This window comes from Micromesistius poutassou (assembly GCF_964030765.1).
Source record: "Micromesistius poutassou genome assembly, chromosome: 1".
NCBI lineage: Eukaryota > Metazoa > Chordata > Actinopteri > Gadiformes > Gadidae > Micromesistius > Micromesistius poutassou.
In genome coordinates, this window is record NC_140271.1 from 3,150,429 (window position 1) to 3,166,797 (window position 16,369).

The 16,369-nt window shown below is 44.0% G+C and overlaps 1 protein-coding gene across 3 annotated transcripts; it reads left to right on the top strand.

Annotated features, from left to right (window-relative positions):
* The first annotated feature begins 1,854 nt into the window (after positions 1 to 1,854).
* micall2a (mical-like 2a) lies at positions 1,855 to 15,815 on the top strand. 3 transcript variants are annotated; one of them, XM_084472765.1, is made up of 17 exons: positions 1,855 to 2,090; positions 2,329 to 2,377; positions 3,784 to 3,925; positions 4,109 to 4,281; positions 6,019 to 6,149; positions 6,600 to 7,319; positions 7,707 to 7,888; positions 9,110 to 9,173; positions 9,683 to 9,867; positions 10,234 to 10,332; positions 10,676 to 10,740; positions 11,050 to 11,173; positions 13,399 to 13,501; positions 13,747 to 13,820; positions 13,925 to 14,039; positions 14,249 to 14,295; positions 14,404 to 15,815. In XM_084472765.1, exons 1-17 carry the CDS (start codon positions 1,948 to 1,950, stop codon positions 14,481 to 14,483), a joined length of 2,496 nt encoding a protein of 831 aa, XP_084328891.1. In that variant the 5' UTR covers positions 1,855 to 1,947; the 3' UTR covers positions 14,484 to 15,815. The 3 variants fall into 3 exon arrangements, with proteins under 3 accessions (XP_084328891.1, XP_084328892.1, XP_084328893.1); XM_084472766.1 differs by having other exon boundaries at positions 9,683 to 9,858; XM_084472767.1 differs by lacking the exons at positions 13,399 to 13,501; positions 14,249 to 14,295; positions 14,404 to 15,815 and having other exon boundaries at positions 13,925 to 14,031.
* Positions 15,816 to 16,369: the final 554 nt, after the last annotated feature.

The window sequence follows — 16,369 nt, forward strand, 5'->3', positions numbered from 1 at the left end:
AAACGCAGCCTTTCCTATTCCTAGAGTTTATGTTGCACTGTTTGTGTTCATGTTCAAACATCCTATGTTTTGGTTCGGTGGCAGTTGTAGTCTCACAGTGCCCTCCACTGGATATTAAAAAAAAAAAAGAATACACACATTTTCTCAAATGTGAAGGCATGAGCACAAATATCATTTTTTATGAAAGCACTATGAATCATTCCCATGCCCATGTTAACACGGATAACACTTCAGAGAGAGAACATTAACGTTTCAGAGAAAATAAAGTTGAGGTCAATGATGTTTTCAGGACAAAGGTCCACAGTTCACATGCATTAATTCACTCTTCTATAGTTAAGGTAGACATGACGAGGCCGGTGTACCATGGGGGCTATAGCATTCTAACACCAATCAATAAACAACGTTTTCATTTAGTTCATAATCTCTGCCCTACCACCCACGTATATAAGAGAATGAGACACGTGTGTTAGCAAAATCTGTGTTGGGGGTCTTGTCTGAATTCCAACATTCAATGCAAATATAATAGGGGGGACTGCATCTTTTGTTTGGGAACACACAATGCGCTGGTTGTTACCCATGGGGAGACATGAGTGTTTCTGCTGTTGTTCGCGCGTCGTGGCAATTTCTTCACGAGATATTGCATAGGACAGACTTCTAAATGCAAAAAAGCACACAATAGTTGTAGACAATTAACCTATTTGAATTAATGTATGCATAGTCTCCTCTCTAGCAGAGTGAGCCCAGAATACAGTTTCACAGAGCTATTTAAACAGTTTCACCCCGTCCCCACAATGCAGTTTTCAATGATCAAATCAGGGAGATGTTTTACTAAAGCACAGAGTTGCCTGTGTTCTCATCAAGCAGAAGAATGCATAAGGGGGATCCCTGCTCCCTTGTGACCGGTTTACCCCAGGCACAAAAGTTACCGATAACACGAGGAGCAAGGTGGCTAGACAATAATACAAGGAATAGAAAACAAAGCTTAAATTATTAAAAGTAAACAACACATGGATGATTCCATCACACAGGCCCCTATTGTTGTATTGTTTAAGCATGGTTTGAACATGAATGACTCACCAAATAAATGAAGGACAGGCAATTCCCCTATTTCCTCTCTTTTTCTGACTCACACTATTTTTAAGGGGGGTAGGGGGGTGTTGTCGAATGTACCATGAGAGTGGGTTTGAGTTGATAAAGAAACATGAAACATGTTCCATCTCTATTGCCCCCTTTCATTTGTGTAGACTTTTTCAACCAAGTGTGTGCTATGCCTTAAACCCGGCGGCCATATCTGTTTACTAATCCACTGTGGAGTGTGGACAGACCAAAAGTAGGTGGTGGCATTGAGTTTTATCTTGAGTTGCATGTTCACATGTTACACGTGTCCTTAAAGATAATGCACTGACGTAGTCTTTGCAAGTCCAAAATGTAAACACAAACTTTACGGTTTACAATTGTGACGGAATGAACCAAATAACATTCAACAACAAGAATCCCTTTTATAAAAAAATAAAAACTTTGCATAAGCCTACTATCCCACTAAATGTTGGCCAGTTTATGTCATGTTATGCTGTACAACTACAATAAACAAAACACACATTACCAAGGCTTACATTCAGCTTTGTGAAGAAATGCACATATCCCCGTATACAACAATGAACATTAACTAGTGTATTAAAGATGAATCATCCCCTGTAGTAGCAATCAGGCTAATGAACAAGAAAGTTCCCACCCCTCGCAGGTAGGCTACAACAGGACACCGGACGCAGAGCCGCGGCTGCAGACAGCCAGCTCCGTATTTATTTACACGCCAGATCTCACCGATTACTTCATGTCCGTCGTTTTGTTCACGGTTTGTGGTTTTATTGAGCTTTTTTAACCGTAGCCTACTATATAACTTACGTGGTGGAATCGAAGGTAGGTCGCAGTGTTCGTGGACGAAGAAGGATGTCCGCTATCAAGGCTTTAGAGAAATGGTGCAAAATGCAGTGTGATGGGTACCAAGATGTTGCCATCAACAACATGACGACTTCGTTTAAAAACGGAATGGCATTCTGCGCTTTGATTCACAAATACAGACCGGACCTGATGTAAGCATGTGTTATTTCTGTAAATTGATCTGATCTGAGCTGAAACTGTAGGAACATGTCAGATTAGTTTGCAATGAGTTGTAATGCAGTGGATAGTCGTTGTTTAGAGTTAACGTCTTTGTTTATGTATGGAGTATCGTCCTAAGTGTACGAATGTGTGATATGTATTGCTATTTAATTAGGCCATTAAAGGGCTTGTCCTTTTTAACTTTTTCAAAAACATTTTTTTCTGTTCCAGAGACTACGAGTCACTAAAAAAAGAGGATGTATTTCAAAACAACCACTTGGTAAGATCTCTTCACCCTATACATTGTACCCCATGTTTTTCGACTGTGAAATAAAAATACTGTCAACCACATATTTAAATTCAAAGACCACCTACCAGTGATCGAGGTTCAACCACAGGCCTACTATATAAAGACTACGTCTGAGTTTCTCAGGAGGTTGATTGGTAGAAATGTTAAGTGCTTCTGATTGGTGATGGCAGTGTAATAAAAAAGCCAATTAGTAAAATCAACATATCACAGACCAAAGGTAATTGTATGCCACGCTCGTATTAAACGATTCTTAATCTTCGCAGTTAATGCGTGTTTATTCTACACACAATTTACTTAACCCCTTAACGACCCTAAACGCATGCTGCGGTCCAATATTGTGTTTGACGATCCCATGCCCCATGGTAGTGCTATGCCTAGATAGTCTACTTAAATTGACTTCCTGGTTTAGGATAGTCCTGGCCGTGTCGTCAGAAGAAGAACCCGATCTGAGGAGAAGCTCTCCAGCCTATTCATTTTGAATGAGACTGACTGTCCTACAGGCCACTCGATCCTGGTGATCCTAGTATAAGCTGTGTGGAAGTGTGTCATGGTGGCAGAGGCTACGTTTCCCTTTTAAAAGTGTGTTCTAGTGCCCATGAAAACACGTGTGGTTCACTGCATTCTAGATGCGAATGAACTCGTTGAACTGAGAAAGTGACAAACGATATTCCTCTCCCGTGAAAGCTTTTTAGCTTTTTTTTTTTTTTTACCAGTAGCCAGTTTTGTCTCCTTAACTGTCCCGTTTGTGTTGCGCTTTCTCCACAGTTGTTTTATCATTTTTTTTGTGTGCGTTTTTTTTCATTTTGCTTATTAACACAAGTTCAATATTTTGCACTCCAAGCACTCTGGCATATTAAATACACAAGTTGTTGTGACTCTGAAATTGGGACAGTGGGGGTCCTCCATGTTAATCCTGATTTTTAATGAGTCAGTCCAGGCTGATCCTAGACAATGGCTCTGCATCCTGCCCCCCTTATCCGCAGTCTTATCCCTGAGAGTGCACAGGAAACACACACACACACACACACACACACACACACACACACACACACACACACACACACACACACACACACACACCTACACACACACACACACACACACACACACACACACCTACACAGTAGAGGGACTGGAATAGGACTGGTTAATTTGGTGTGTGTGTGTGTGTGTGTGGACTGTAGGAAAGTTTGGCATTTCAACCGACAATTGTGTGAGGGCCCAGTATTGTTTTTTTTTTCCCAGCAATCCCTAATTTTATACAAACGGTTCTTGTGCTTCAGCATCCATTATGAAGCAAACCAGAAAACCTCCCTGTATGGTTATTAAAGCCCTCAACTTAATTGCTTTGTATTATGATTGTTATTTTCCTCTAGGCGTTCCGTATTGCTGAGGAGAAGCTGGGGATTCCTGCTCTGTTGGACGCAGAGGACATGGTGGCCTTACGGGTTCCTGACAGGCTCAGCATCCTCACCTACGTCTCCCAGTACTACAACTACTTCAACGGACGCTCTGCCAGTAAGAATGTTGTCAAACCCACTTAATTAATTGGTTATTGAACCCACTTCATATGATCTATATTGAGCTATCTTAACCCTTTTTTCCACAATTAAATCCCTCAAAACTTTTATTTTGGAAAATGTTGGTTTAGCTTAGGCTTACTTGTGTTTCTATGAGAGTAATTGCTTTTCATATTTCCAGTTGGAGGCGTTAAACGGCCAGCAGAGGGCTCCAAAGAGAATCTGACGAAGAAGAATCCCCCCATGGTCTCGAAAACCTTTGTTTCTAAAACGGCGACTGAGAACGGTTTTCCTTCCCGGCGTGTTGCCGAGACCTCCCCCGGAACAGCCAGAGCGTCTTCTGCCCCTGCTGAGGTTGGTTCTAGTCATGGGTGTCACCTGACAGCAGCCTATTTAGCCTATAGTATTTGAGGAGAGGCCTTCGTGCAAAGTGGATGATTTCAGTGAATTCAGACATTCAGGATAAGGTAGGAGTCAGAAAGTGAAGAAATCAGGTGATCAGTTGGATGAAGCAGGTTGGGTTATTGGGGGGTGGTGGATCCCATATTTCATTATTTAAAATCCTTTAAAATGTATATAGGCATGTCATTCAGTGCGTTTACATGACACTCAAGAAAGTCGACTTAGTCGGCTTAGTCCAACTATGATTGTATTACTAAGATGCATGTATACACCTTAGTCGAGCTAAACTCAAATCGAATTGGGTTACTCATAGTCGAATTAAGACCCCTAGATAATGCGATTCATAGTTGAGTTAAGCGTGCATGTACGGAGTCTAATTGGATTATGATGCGTTGACTTGCGTTCTGTGCATGCTCGAGATCTTTTCCCGGGGCCGTGAGCCGGAAGTAGAAGGAGACGGTAGTCGTGTTGTTGTTGTCGCCGTCGGAAAACGAGAAACGGCGATTTATTTAAAAAGGTGGCGCAGAAGATGGAGGAAGCCGGTGAATGTAGTTACCCCTATAAGAATTGAGTCCTGGCCGCGGTAGCGCGCATGGCATGCATTCATTAAAGCACACAGACACTACGCTTCGATTTCACCCAAGGCTGAATTAAAAGTACATGTTTTTCTAAATTTGGGTCATCAACAAGGTTGTAAAGTAGTAACTTCGGGCACATCTGTCAAAATCAATGTTTTTTTCTCCCGACGTGTTTACAATCTTTATTCATTCATTGCGCCGCGGCGGGAAAGGCGTATACGGACGGGCGGCGGAGGGGCTGCTCCGGCGGGAGAAAGATGTTTTCAGTATACAGCTTTCAACTCACTTCAGGTCGGCGATTTATTTAAAAAGCTGGTGCAGAAGATGGAGGAAGCCGGTGTCGTGCCAATGTAGTTGGCCCCCTATAAGGAGTGTATCATCAACAACATGCATTCAGTACACACTACACTCCGATTTCACCCAAGGCTGAATTAAAAGTACATGTTTTTCTAAATGTTTCTCATCAACAAGGTTGTAAAATAACTACAATCTTTATTCATTCATTGCGCCGCGGCCGAACTGACGGGGGTATTCTCTGATATTATGAATCTTACAGACTGCGTCGGGTTCTCCGACTCTCTCCCACTCCTAGTCGGGTTTATCTCGCCCATGGGGGAAAAGGAATTGGGGGAAATTAACTTTGGCTTTGACTCCCTGAAGTCCAGATTGAAACTAACATGGAGGAGAAAGCAATGTTTCAGCAGACAGCTGTCAGTTCACTTCGGAACAATGGAGCGTCGGAGAAATGATATGGACCCGAAGTGAACTGACAGCTGTCTACTGAAAACATCTTTCTTGAATGAGTCAGTTGTTGCTGGTGACATAAAGAGGTCAACCGGTGGCTCTATTACCACTAGTTGAAATGGGCACAGCGCCACCTATCATACCGGGGCATGAAACGCTTCGGCCAATGAATTGATTTACTCACCGCCATGTATACGCGGACAATTGCAGTTGTCCAATTGAGGAGCATAGTCGAGCTATGGCTTTAATCGAATTAAGCTGTGCATGTAAACGTACTGATTGAAGAGTGACATATGCTAAGCCGAGACTGTAGTTGTTCCGTTTACCCCCTCCGTCAAATGTTTACACCGTCTCTCCACTTCTGTAGAAGACGGCTACACCCGGAAACACGGGGAAGTCCGGGACCCTGAACAGCAAATGTGTCACGTGCCGGAGCCACGTTCACCTGGTCCAGAGGCACTTTGTGGACGGGAAGCTCTACCACCGAAGCTGCTTCAGGTGAGAAGCTGCTTCTTTCTTATCAAGCTGCTCAGTTTCCACACTGTGCGCGGAGGAACCCGCTAGCCGTGCGGCCTTCTCCGTTGCCGCGCCCTCCCTCTGGAGCCCCCTCCCCGACCACATCCGACAGGCTAGCGGTAGCACTCTCCCAGCATGCCCCCCCATCAGGCCCTCAAAACCCGCCTTTTCAAGATCGCTTTCAACGCATAACCTCCTTCCCTTCTCATTACTCCTAGTCTTGTATGCCTATTTCAGTTTTTTAGCAACCTATTTTTATCCGAGTTTATCCTTTGACTTGTATACGTTATTATTAAATTATTTTATTCTATGTTCACTCTGTTAGGCGACTTTGAGTATTTAGAAAAAAGCGCTGAATGCAAGCTGTAAGCTGAATGTATCATTATGTCTAAACTACCTCCCCCCTCAACCCCTCCCACCCCTCCCACCCAGATGCAGCGACTGCTCCGGAACCCTCCGTCCCGGGGCCTACCGGGTCGGCGCGTCGCCGGACACCTTCGTGTGCAAGTCTCACCAGCGGGACCAGCAGAAGAGCGAGCCCAAGACCGCATCGTCCACCGCCACGGCGCTCCCGAGTGATCCCGATCCTCTCGCGTCTAGCCGGTCAAACGCGCTCAAGCCGGCTCCGACGGCGCAATCTAACGGCCGCCACCATCATCATCATCATCCTCATCACCACCACCACCCTGATCCTCCTGCTTCAGTTCAGCGACCGGACGTGGGTCATCGTCCCAAGCTAGCGGCGCGACCCAGCAGCAGCGTCAGCCAAACCCCGCCCGCCCCGCGGCCCGTCTCCGTCCCGTCCACCCCCGTCACCGACGCCGCCCTCGCCGGCTCTGTGACCCCCGTCACCTCTTTGACCCCCGTCACCCCTGTGAGCTCCGCTGTGAACAAGACGGCAGACCGCCCCGCCCCGCTCTCCCTGTCGGCCCGGAAGACCCAGGATGCCCGCCAGAGGTTCTTCCAGGCGGGCCGGGCCGGGCCCCTGGCGGAGCCCCCCGGGGGGGCCCACAGGAAGCCCCCCGGACCGGCCGATGTCTACAGCCACTCCAGAGGTGTGACGGAGAAGAGCGGCAATAAACTGGCTCAGGAAAACTGCAACAACAACAACGCGGCGGCCCGCCATTTCACCGTCCGATCAGCCAAGAGAAGGTGGGGGTCATAGTTCTGGTCCCCTTTTTGGTACCTTGTGTTTGGACAGCGAAGTGGACCCATGCTTTCTGTTCATGGTTGTCATGATGATGATGATGATGAGGGGCGGCAGTAGCTCAGGAGGTAGAGCGGGTTGGCTGGTAACCACAAGGTTGCTAGTTCGATCCCGGGCTCCTCCTAGTTGAGTGTCGAGGTGTCCCTGAGCAAGACGCCTCACCCTAACTCTGCTCCTACTCTCGTCGCCTTGCATGGTTGACTCCGCCGTCGGTGTGTGAATGTGTGCGTGAATGTCAGGCAATATCATAAAGCGCTTCGGATAAAAGCGCTATATAAATGCAGTCCATTTACCATGTATGATGATGCGTGTGTTTTGTTCTGATGATGCAGGTTTGGGGATGACCCCAGTCCAGATGTTGGTGCTAGCTTCACACAGGAAACATCTACCCAAGGCCAGGAAAGAACCTGGACAGGACAGCAAACCACTGGCCAATCCGATGTGGAACCCTCTGGCCTGGAGGCCGTTCACATAGACGAAACCATGTTGACAACGACGTCCAAAACAACCACAGGCAAGATATGATCTAATTAAATATATATAAATTCAACCAGGAATGGGGGGGGAAAAAACAACCTTTTTCTGATTTTCAAGTAGCCACAGTGTTTGTATGGCTTAGTGGCTCAAACCACTGGTGCACTCACCACGTAGGCAGAATCTATTGCAGCGACCCAGGTTTGATTCCCACCTGTGGTCCTATGCAACATGTTATAGTTAAAGGCAAAAGAAACAAAGTAAAACATCACAATGCATTCTTTAAACTACCAATTAACCCAAATACTATACATTATCGAGTATACATTCCTGTATACTCGATGTGGAAAGAAATAGCTTGCTAAAGCCAGGTGTCAGAGCGCAAAGTTTCACTGATGCACTTAACCAGATGTTTCCTGGTGTACAAACATTTCCCCTCTTCAGATTTAATGACTTAATGACGGATTGTGGGACGGCGGGTTCATCACTTGGTTGATGATCATCCAATGTGTTATTTGCATGATTTGTTTTTTTTGCTCCAACACGGAGCTCTGATGCACTAGCGCAGTAATTCCCCGGACCACATCATGATCTCATAGTACCTGCAGATGTGCGCATACGTCTCAGTGGTACCAGTACTATTAGTCTGATTAAGCCACCTGCTTACAAGAGTAGGGGTTCAGGTTCAACGCATGCATTTCAGCATGTGGTACACAGCATGTGTAGGCTCAACGTTAGGGGTGTAACGATACGCGTATTCAAACCAAAATATTTAGGTACGGGTCTAACGGTTCGATGCACGTTTCATTTCGGTACCTACCAAAAAAAAATGTAATTAAGTTTTTATTGATTATCTCACACTCGTTAGTGTCTTGTCTTGTCCTGATGTTTTGTGTTGAGGACCACAATGGAAATAAGTCCTGGACTTTATTGTGTTTTTATCCTTAATTGTATTTGATGTCTTTTCATTTGTGTAATCATTTGTTTGATACAATTGAATAAATCAAATCAAAATCTAATTGTTTAATAAAAACTGCTGTAGTGAAAAACATACCGAACCGTGACTTAAAAACCAAGGTACGTACCGAACCGTGACTTTAGTGTATCGCTACACCCCTACTCAACGTCCACGCGCAACGGATGAGTCCCATCTCAACCGCGATGCAGTGCTGAATCAAGGGTTGTGTTATGTAATTCTGCATTAGGCTGAGCTATGGCTATCAAAGTAGGCCTCTCAATCAGTTTTGTATTTCGCGTGCAGACTTGACGGCCCGTCAGGACTGGCGTTCAAAGCTGAAGCCCGTCACAACGGATCCAGGAAGAAGGTAAGTCTCCGGCTAAACCGGCTTACTCACACGAGCTCGCTTAGCGGAAGGCGGCTCAGAGGAAAGGCTAACCGTTGAGGGAGAAAATGTCTTGAAACGTTTTGACCTTGAAACCATGCAGCTTCTGTACTCTGCTCTCCACTGAGACCGCCTCCTCTCCCCTCTCTCATCTGTTGTTGCTGCTGTTGTCGACGGTCTCAGAGTGCCATGCCACTAGTCCCGACCTGTAGCCCCACCCCATCTTCTAGTCCGGTCCTAAGGAAACGCCCGCCGGCCCTCCAACCCCCCCCCCCCCCCCCCCCCTCCGAACTGTCCTAACACCTCAGACGCCTCATTTCCTCCCGGTCACGATGACCCTCCCATTGTTTTCATGGCTTTCTTTACCCTTCTAACATGGAAAGGTGAGCTCTATTTCTTGTCCCCTTTTTATACATCACTCGTCTTCATTTGGTTGGTCTGTGCAGAGACACAGCAGATATTGTTAGCTTTTTCTTTTATCATCCTCGCAGAGATTCGGACGTCTGTGTTGGCGCAGAGCAAGGCGCGGCTCAGACGGTCCCCGAGGACTCTCCGGTCACCATCGGCGCTACGGTCGTGGCACCTGAAGTGCTTGGACCAGGTGTGCCCTCGGTTGAACCCCCGTGTGGGGGTCTTCTGATCCCAGCGGGACCGCAGACCACCTTGGGTAACCGAGGTGACCTTTTTGCTTACATATCGCGAATATGACACTGGTTTTGGTCACCTCGTTCCAAGTCTGACATACATTTAAATGTTTTGCTCTTAACTTAATTTTCCCATTTTTATAAATCGTAAAAATAGCTTATTGTTTTTTTCGTGGGTTTTGTGTATTTGTTGTGTCACTCCAACTATGCACAGAAGAGAGGGGTGTGAAAACAGATCAGTGTCAACATTTAATCAGCACTTCACTACCTTTCCTTCCCTTTTTCCTATTTTGGGGGATAACTTCTGTATCTTGCGGTTCCGCAATAGAAATCATAGACCCGCTTTAACCCCCCCCAGCCCCCCCCTCCCCTAATTCCCCCGCTTGATTTTATTTCAGCCATGACGCGCGTCACCTCGGGATGTCCGGCGCCAAACCCCGCCCCCTCACCTCGGACTCCAGCCAATCAGGAACATCTACACCCCAGCGGCTCGCCAGGTCGAGTCTCGCCTCGCTCCCTCTCGCTCTGTCTGTCTCTCTCTCTTTCTCTCTCTCTCCCTCTCTCTCCCTGTCTGTCTCTCTCTCTCTTTCTCTTTATGTCTCTCTCTCTTTCTCTCTCTCTTATCGCCAAACGCCAGGCGCTCGGGCCTGGCCTCTCTCCCCTTCCTGTTGATATTCCGGGCTCTTCCTTACGGCAGGGGGAAGATCATGTGAACATGTACACTTTTTTTTTTCTTTTTTAACGTAAGAAGCAGGTTAAGTCACGTGCGACAATGGTTTCCACCGATGATCCGCCATGAAAAGGTCTACCTAATCCCATTTTATCTACCTCCTTTTTTAGGCACTAAAAGGGGAAAGTATCTGTCACCCGCCAACGCCTCCAGGACCGAAATGAGGTCAACCATTGTAAGTTTTCCCCTATTAAGTCTCTCTTTTTTTTTTTAAGAGATTAATTAACGGCTATCCAAATATGATTATATTTTTATTACCTCGCCGGTGACTGTCGTGAAAGGCTTTCCAGTGTATTCAGCAACCTGCTTCGTGTGTGTGTGTGTGTGTGTGTGTGTGTGTGTGTGTGTGTGTGTGTGTGTGTGTGTGTGTGTGTGTGTGTGTGTGTGTGTGTGTGTGTGTGTGTGTGTGTGTGTGTGTGTGTGTGTGTGTGTGTGTGTGTGTGCGCGTGCTGACTCTCGTGTTCTTCCGATTGGACGCCATCAGATAAGGTGTCATCACATACCCACGGAGCAGATCGTGAAGGAGCTCGGCGATATCGAGGCGGAGTTGGGCGCCTTGGAGAAGGAGGGGGTGGAGCTGGAGAAAAAGTTACGCAGCTGCGAGGAAGGTGTGTCTTTTTAACAATGAAGTCATTTAGAATACTTTCTTTTTTTTTTGTGACTTTAGATGCATGTCGTTGGGGACATGGGAATCGAAACCCACTACCTTTTCGGCTAGGATTCAAACACACTAGCTGATACACTGTCCTACCCATATGTGTGTGTACTACTTTACTCATTTTAAAGCAGTTGGATCCATCCCTGTGTACACACTGAACTCAGATATTAAGATATTTCAGATTCTAGAATGAATACCCTCATTTATTTTCCTGGCTGGAGACAAAGCAAGCATATTATGACAGCCATTGGCTTCTGGTGACTTGTGATGGGCATTTGTCATTATTTATGACGTTTCATGGACTAAATAATAATCATTAGTTGGGGCCTGAAGGTGCTTGATTGCTTTGTTCAAGGTAAACATGGCTGGGGCCACAGTAATGTTTTCCCCCCCCCCCACCAATATTATTCCTTGCACTCTCTTTAGCTCGATGAATCTGTCCTAAGTTCAGACCGTGAACGTGCTGCCATTTTGGTCAGAATGTGAAATAATTGTTCCACCTTTTTGGAATTAAAATACCTCCCATGAATGGACATTTGGAAAGGGGCCGGGGGGGTGCGGGAGGGAGGGGAAACCAAACCTTGTTAGTAATTCATCGTACAAGCGTGTTATTTTTAGAGATGGAGGCTCTGAGAACAAGGTTGGCTGTTTTATCTCCGGTCCCTTGACATCCCAGAGTGTACTGGCCATAATTGTTGAGCAGCACATTTTGATATTTGCATATTCCCCAAAAAAGACCCCATTGATTTATTTTCTCAACTCCATTATTCCAATTTTACATGTTATAAAAGACATAAAAGGGTCATTCAATGTGATCTATACTTTGTTAGGCAAATGCATTCATCTCCATTGTGTCGTGTGTAAACCACGTTGCTTTGCATATGCCCATAACTACAAGTGCAATGTTAAGGGTCATATTTGGACGTGAGCATTGCCTTATAACTGTGATTATCATACGTACGGATAGTGCGTTGGATTTCCCTAGTTTACCGTTGAGCAAGATTAAACACCAATCTGGTTATTCTATTTTTTTGTCTAACCTTTCGCTAACATGTGTGTAAGTCAGTTTCCCCAGTGGAAACGTGTGCATAAGCTTCAAGTGGTTATCGCCCCGTCGGTGATTTGACTCTGAGATGATGACCTAGACACTAATTCCTGGGCACCCGAAGGGGCCTCTTTGCGAAACGACTTGTTGTTTGAGGCACGATTGGTGAGGCAGGATCCTTTATGTTTGCCTCTGCCGTGGCACAAACCAATTAGGTGTGTATAATTGTTTAAACTCTGGCTTTAAAAATTCTCGCCTGAATTTTTACTGATAAAGGTGATGCTTTAGAGGCATAGAGGGATTCTTCGATTTTTCTGACTTCACAATACAAGCCTGTGCTTTACCTGATGGGTCCTTGATCTATGCAGTATACATAAGTGAATAGTTTGCCAGTTTTTTGGCTCGCCGTCCTCCAATAAATAAAAATCATTCTCACAAATATTATTCCTTTATACACTCTTTTTAAACTTTATGAATCCGTCCCGAATTGAGACAGAGAACATGCTGCCATTTTGGTCAGAATGTTTGTTTGGTTGTGGGTTGTTGTCTGGTTTTGGTTGGTAGTTCTTACACCCCATCACATAACGTACTCTGTCGGATTTGAACAGATACTCGTCGGAGACATCACTTGTCGTCTTTACTTGATTGATTGATTAATGGGAGGCTAAATGAGTGTGAGAAGCCTTGGCTTCAGCGATCGTGAAACAGAAAGACAAGCCAAGTGTAATTTCGGCCTCAACAAAAGCTGTTAATTTAAAGCTTGATATTAAATTATGATGTTTCCGCCTTTGCAGATTTTTTGAATTCTTCCTGTAATATTTCGGTCCGGGTATGAATCTGTTACTAATGTGATTAGAAAGATATAATGCATGCACATGGCAATGCATTTGCTAATTGGCAGCATTTTCAATTTGACGAGATAAAGGAATCTAAATTTACTAAATTAAAATCTGTGTGACTGTCTTGACATGGAGTTTGTGCCAGAATCCTGAATCCAGGGCCCAATAAATGTTCATACATGGGCCCCCGAGTTTATAATTAACAGTATAACTTTGATTAATTGAATAGTATTTGACTCACACTTTTCCAATTAACCGTTATGTATCCAAAACTATGATGTGCCCTTCCAGATGCAGGGGGGGACATTTTGATGGACCCTGTAATGGTTGAGTGGTTCAACCTCATCAGGAAGAAGCAGGTGTATATTAGGAAGGAATCCGAACTGGTCTACATGTGAGTGTTAATTGCTGTGTGTGTGCGCGTGTGCGTGTGCATGTGCGTGCGTGTGTCCGTCCGTCCATCGGTCGAATGTCGGCACTATAGTCCACACGTTGAAACACAACCCCATATTTATTTTCGCGTACAATTCAATATATATTTCTTGATTATTTGTTGGGTTTACTTTTTGGCTGAGGTACCGTTTTTAGTTTGTAAACTGCAGCATTTACCAACTGTCGTGAATGCCTGCATCAATCCAGAGCCAGGACACAAGACCTGGAGCTACAACAGCCTGGAGTAGAGGGAGAACTCAGAATACTGTTGGGAAAACCAGGTGTGTGTGTGTGTGTGTGTGTCTGTGTGTGTACAAATAATTAACTTGAGTGTAGTATTGTCTTCATTATCTCCTGCTCAGCCGTGTTAATTTTTCTCGACCAGATAGTTTAAAGTCCAGGGCGGAACAAGAGCGTCAGCAGAGGCTGATGGAGAGACTGGTGGAGATAGTGAACGGCCGCAACGCCATTGTGGAGGTTCTGGATGAAGACAGGCTCAGGTGAGATTCTATGGGCGTTGTTTTTGTTATTATACGTTGGTAGTCTAAATTTTAAAAGAACAGTGCAAGTGATTTTTATGAGCTCCATTTCTTCTTACTGAACCTGCTGTTCCCATTACATTTATCGTTGTCTTTTTCCTTGTGCATTTGGTCGATTCAGGACCACGTATACGTATAGCAATGCAATACTCATGTTATATTCATTTCAGGGAGGTGGAAGAGGATCAACAGTTAAATAATATGATGCAGAGTCTTGGTAAGTACAACGTTACCATGTTAGTTTTGAACATTAAAAAGTTTTGTATATATTTTTAAATTTACGTCGCGATGCCGTTTGTTATGAGACGTTTATTTTGGTGAATAGGGGTAAAGAAATCACCCAAAAGGAGGAAGTCGTCTGTTTCAAAACTCTTCAGGCGAAGAAGTAAGAGAGTGGTGGATTAAACACAGAACCGGTGTTGAAGCTTACTGCCATGCCCTAATACACTAACTGAAAAGTGTGTGGGTATTAAGTCAGCTTTTAATGGTTTTATATCTCAACGATTTGAATACATTATAGAAGAATTAATTGTGTCTTTTTTTTTTTTTGAATTGGGTTACTGTGGAAAATTTGGCAAGTGTGACCGATAAAATAATTTGCTTCATGTTAAAATATTCACTATTGTATGTATTTGAAGATGATCATGGTTTTGTTAACATTTACATTGTTTAATAGTTCACCTTGAATTGAAACCTTGAATTGTTTTCTTCAGAGTATAGTTAGAATTTGTTGAGGGTCATGAATATCGTACGTGTGTGTGTGTCCTAAGGTTTTTATAGGATAGGTTGTCTTCACATGTCAGTGTAAAAAGAAATGTTTAAAGAACCCATCACAATGTATTTTAAGCATTTTTCATGCGATTGTTATTGTTAAAATGCATCTCATAACTTTTCTCTTCAACTCTGTAGCATGGTCACTAGTATAGCAAAAAAAAGCATGTTTATGAATTATTATTCCTATTAAACAGGAAATATTTGAATTGATATGAAAACAAGCAAGGAAAGTCTGATGTCACTTCGACTGTGTATTTAGAATTAGAACACATTTTAAGCAATATTACTTTTGATTGTTTTAGTCGTGGATTAAGACAATCATATATTTTATAATCGATTTCTATCCGTATTAGGGAATATGAAAAAAATAATTTTAAACAGGAAAAAAGATCATGATGGCAAAGCCACACATGTCGACATAACCCACACATGTTGAATTAGATGTTTTTTGCCTTTCTTTTTATTTTTTCTCCAATAAACACTCATTCTGTACTGTAGGTGGCAGCCTGGGTATGCAGTATCACACCGCAGGAACTTTGAAATCCAATTTGCCACAGTACAGACAGTTAATTTCTTTGCTAATTTTATAAATGCTGCAAAATGTTCAGCTGGGCTGAAGCAATAATATTACGTGAAAGAGGATTAGTTTAGAGCTGTAGCTTATGGCCAGGCAGGGCTTATAAACTATAGGTTTGTATGGAGCTCCTTATCTCCACACCAGGTTTAATTAAACATTACTCTTCACTAATATCTGTTAAAGAATGGCCCCCAATCCCTACCTGGCCTATTATAAATTTCACATTCCTTAACGTTATTGATTTGCTTAGTCACTCGTCTGTGAAAATGCTATTTCCAGTGTTTGTAGGCGGTGTCTGTTTCTTCTTCATGCCACAATTTTGAACTGATGATGGACGTACATATTTATAGTGTTTTAAGAGAACTTATTGTCCCAATAAATCTGTTTTTTCTTTTGAAGACGAGTTGCATTCAATGTCTGCATTTAATGTGTTTTTAAATAATGTTTTAAAGGAAGGCATCAAGTTAATTTGCTCCCGTCAATATAATTCAGCTACTTAGGGAATCCGTCTCCCTCACCCCCCCTTTCCCCGTTTTGAAATGCATGAAATTGTGATCATGAACTTGGAAAAACAATCTTTCTAGTTGAGCGCACGCCGAAGATTGGGTGGCGGGGTACAGAAAAAAATGCAAGGCATGATGTCTGTGACAGTCAACACTGAATATGTGTGATATTAGAGTTAATTAAAGCTTTGCGCGGCATATACTGCAAATGCTTGCACTTCTGCAATTAAGAATCAAAGGCGATGGCTTAGTGTCAGGGGGGGATGGGGGCTGCGGTGGGGGGAGGGGGGGGGGGGTTGGTGCGTGTATGAGGAGGGGGGGAGGGGGTTGTCTAATACATGGGTTTTAAACTGGAATGGGACCTGATTTGCCGAGCTCCTAGCGACAAGCATTAACAACAGCCTCAAATTAGAGGGATATTAATATTCATAAGTCAA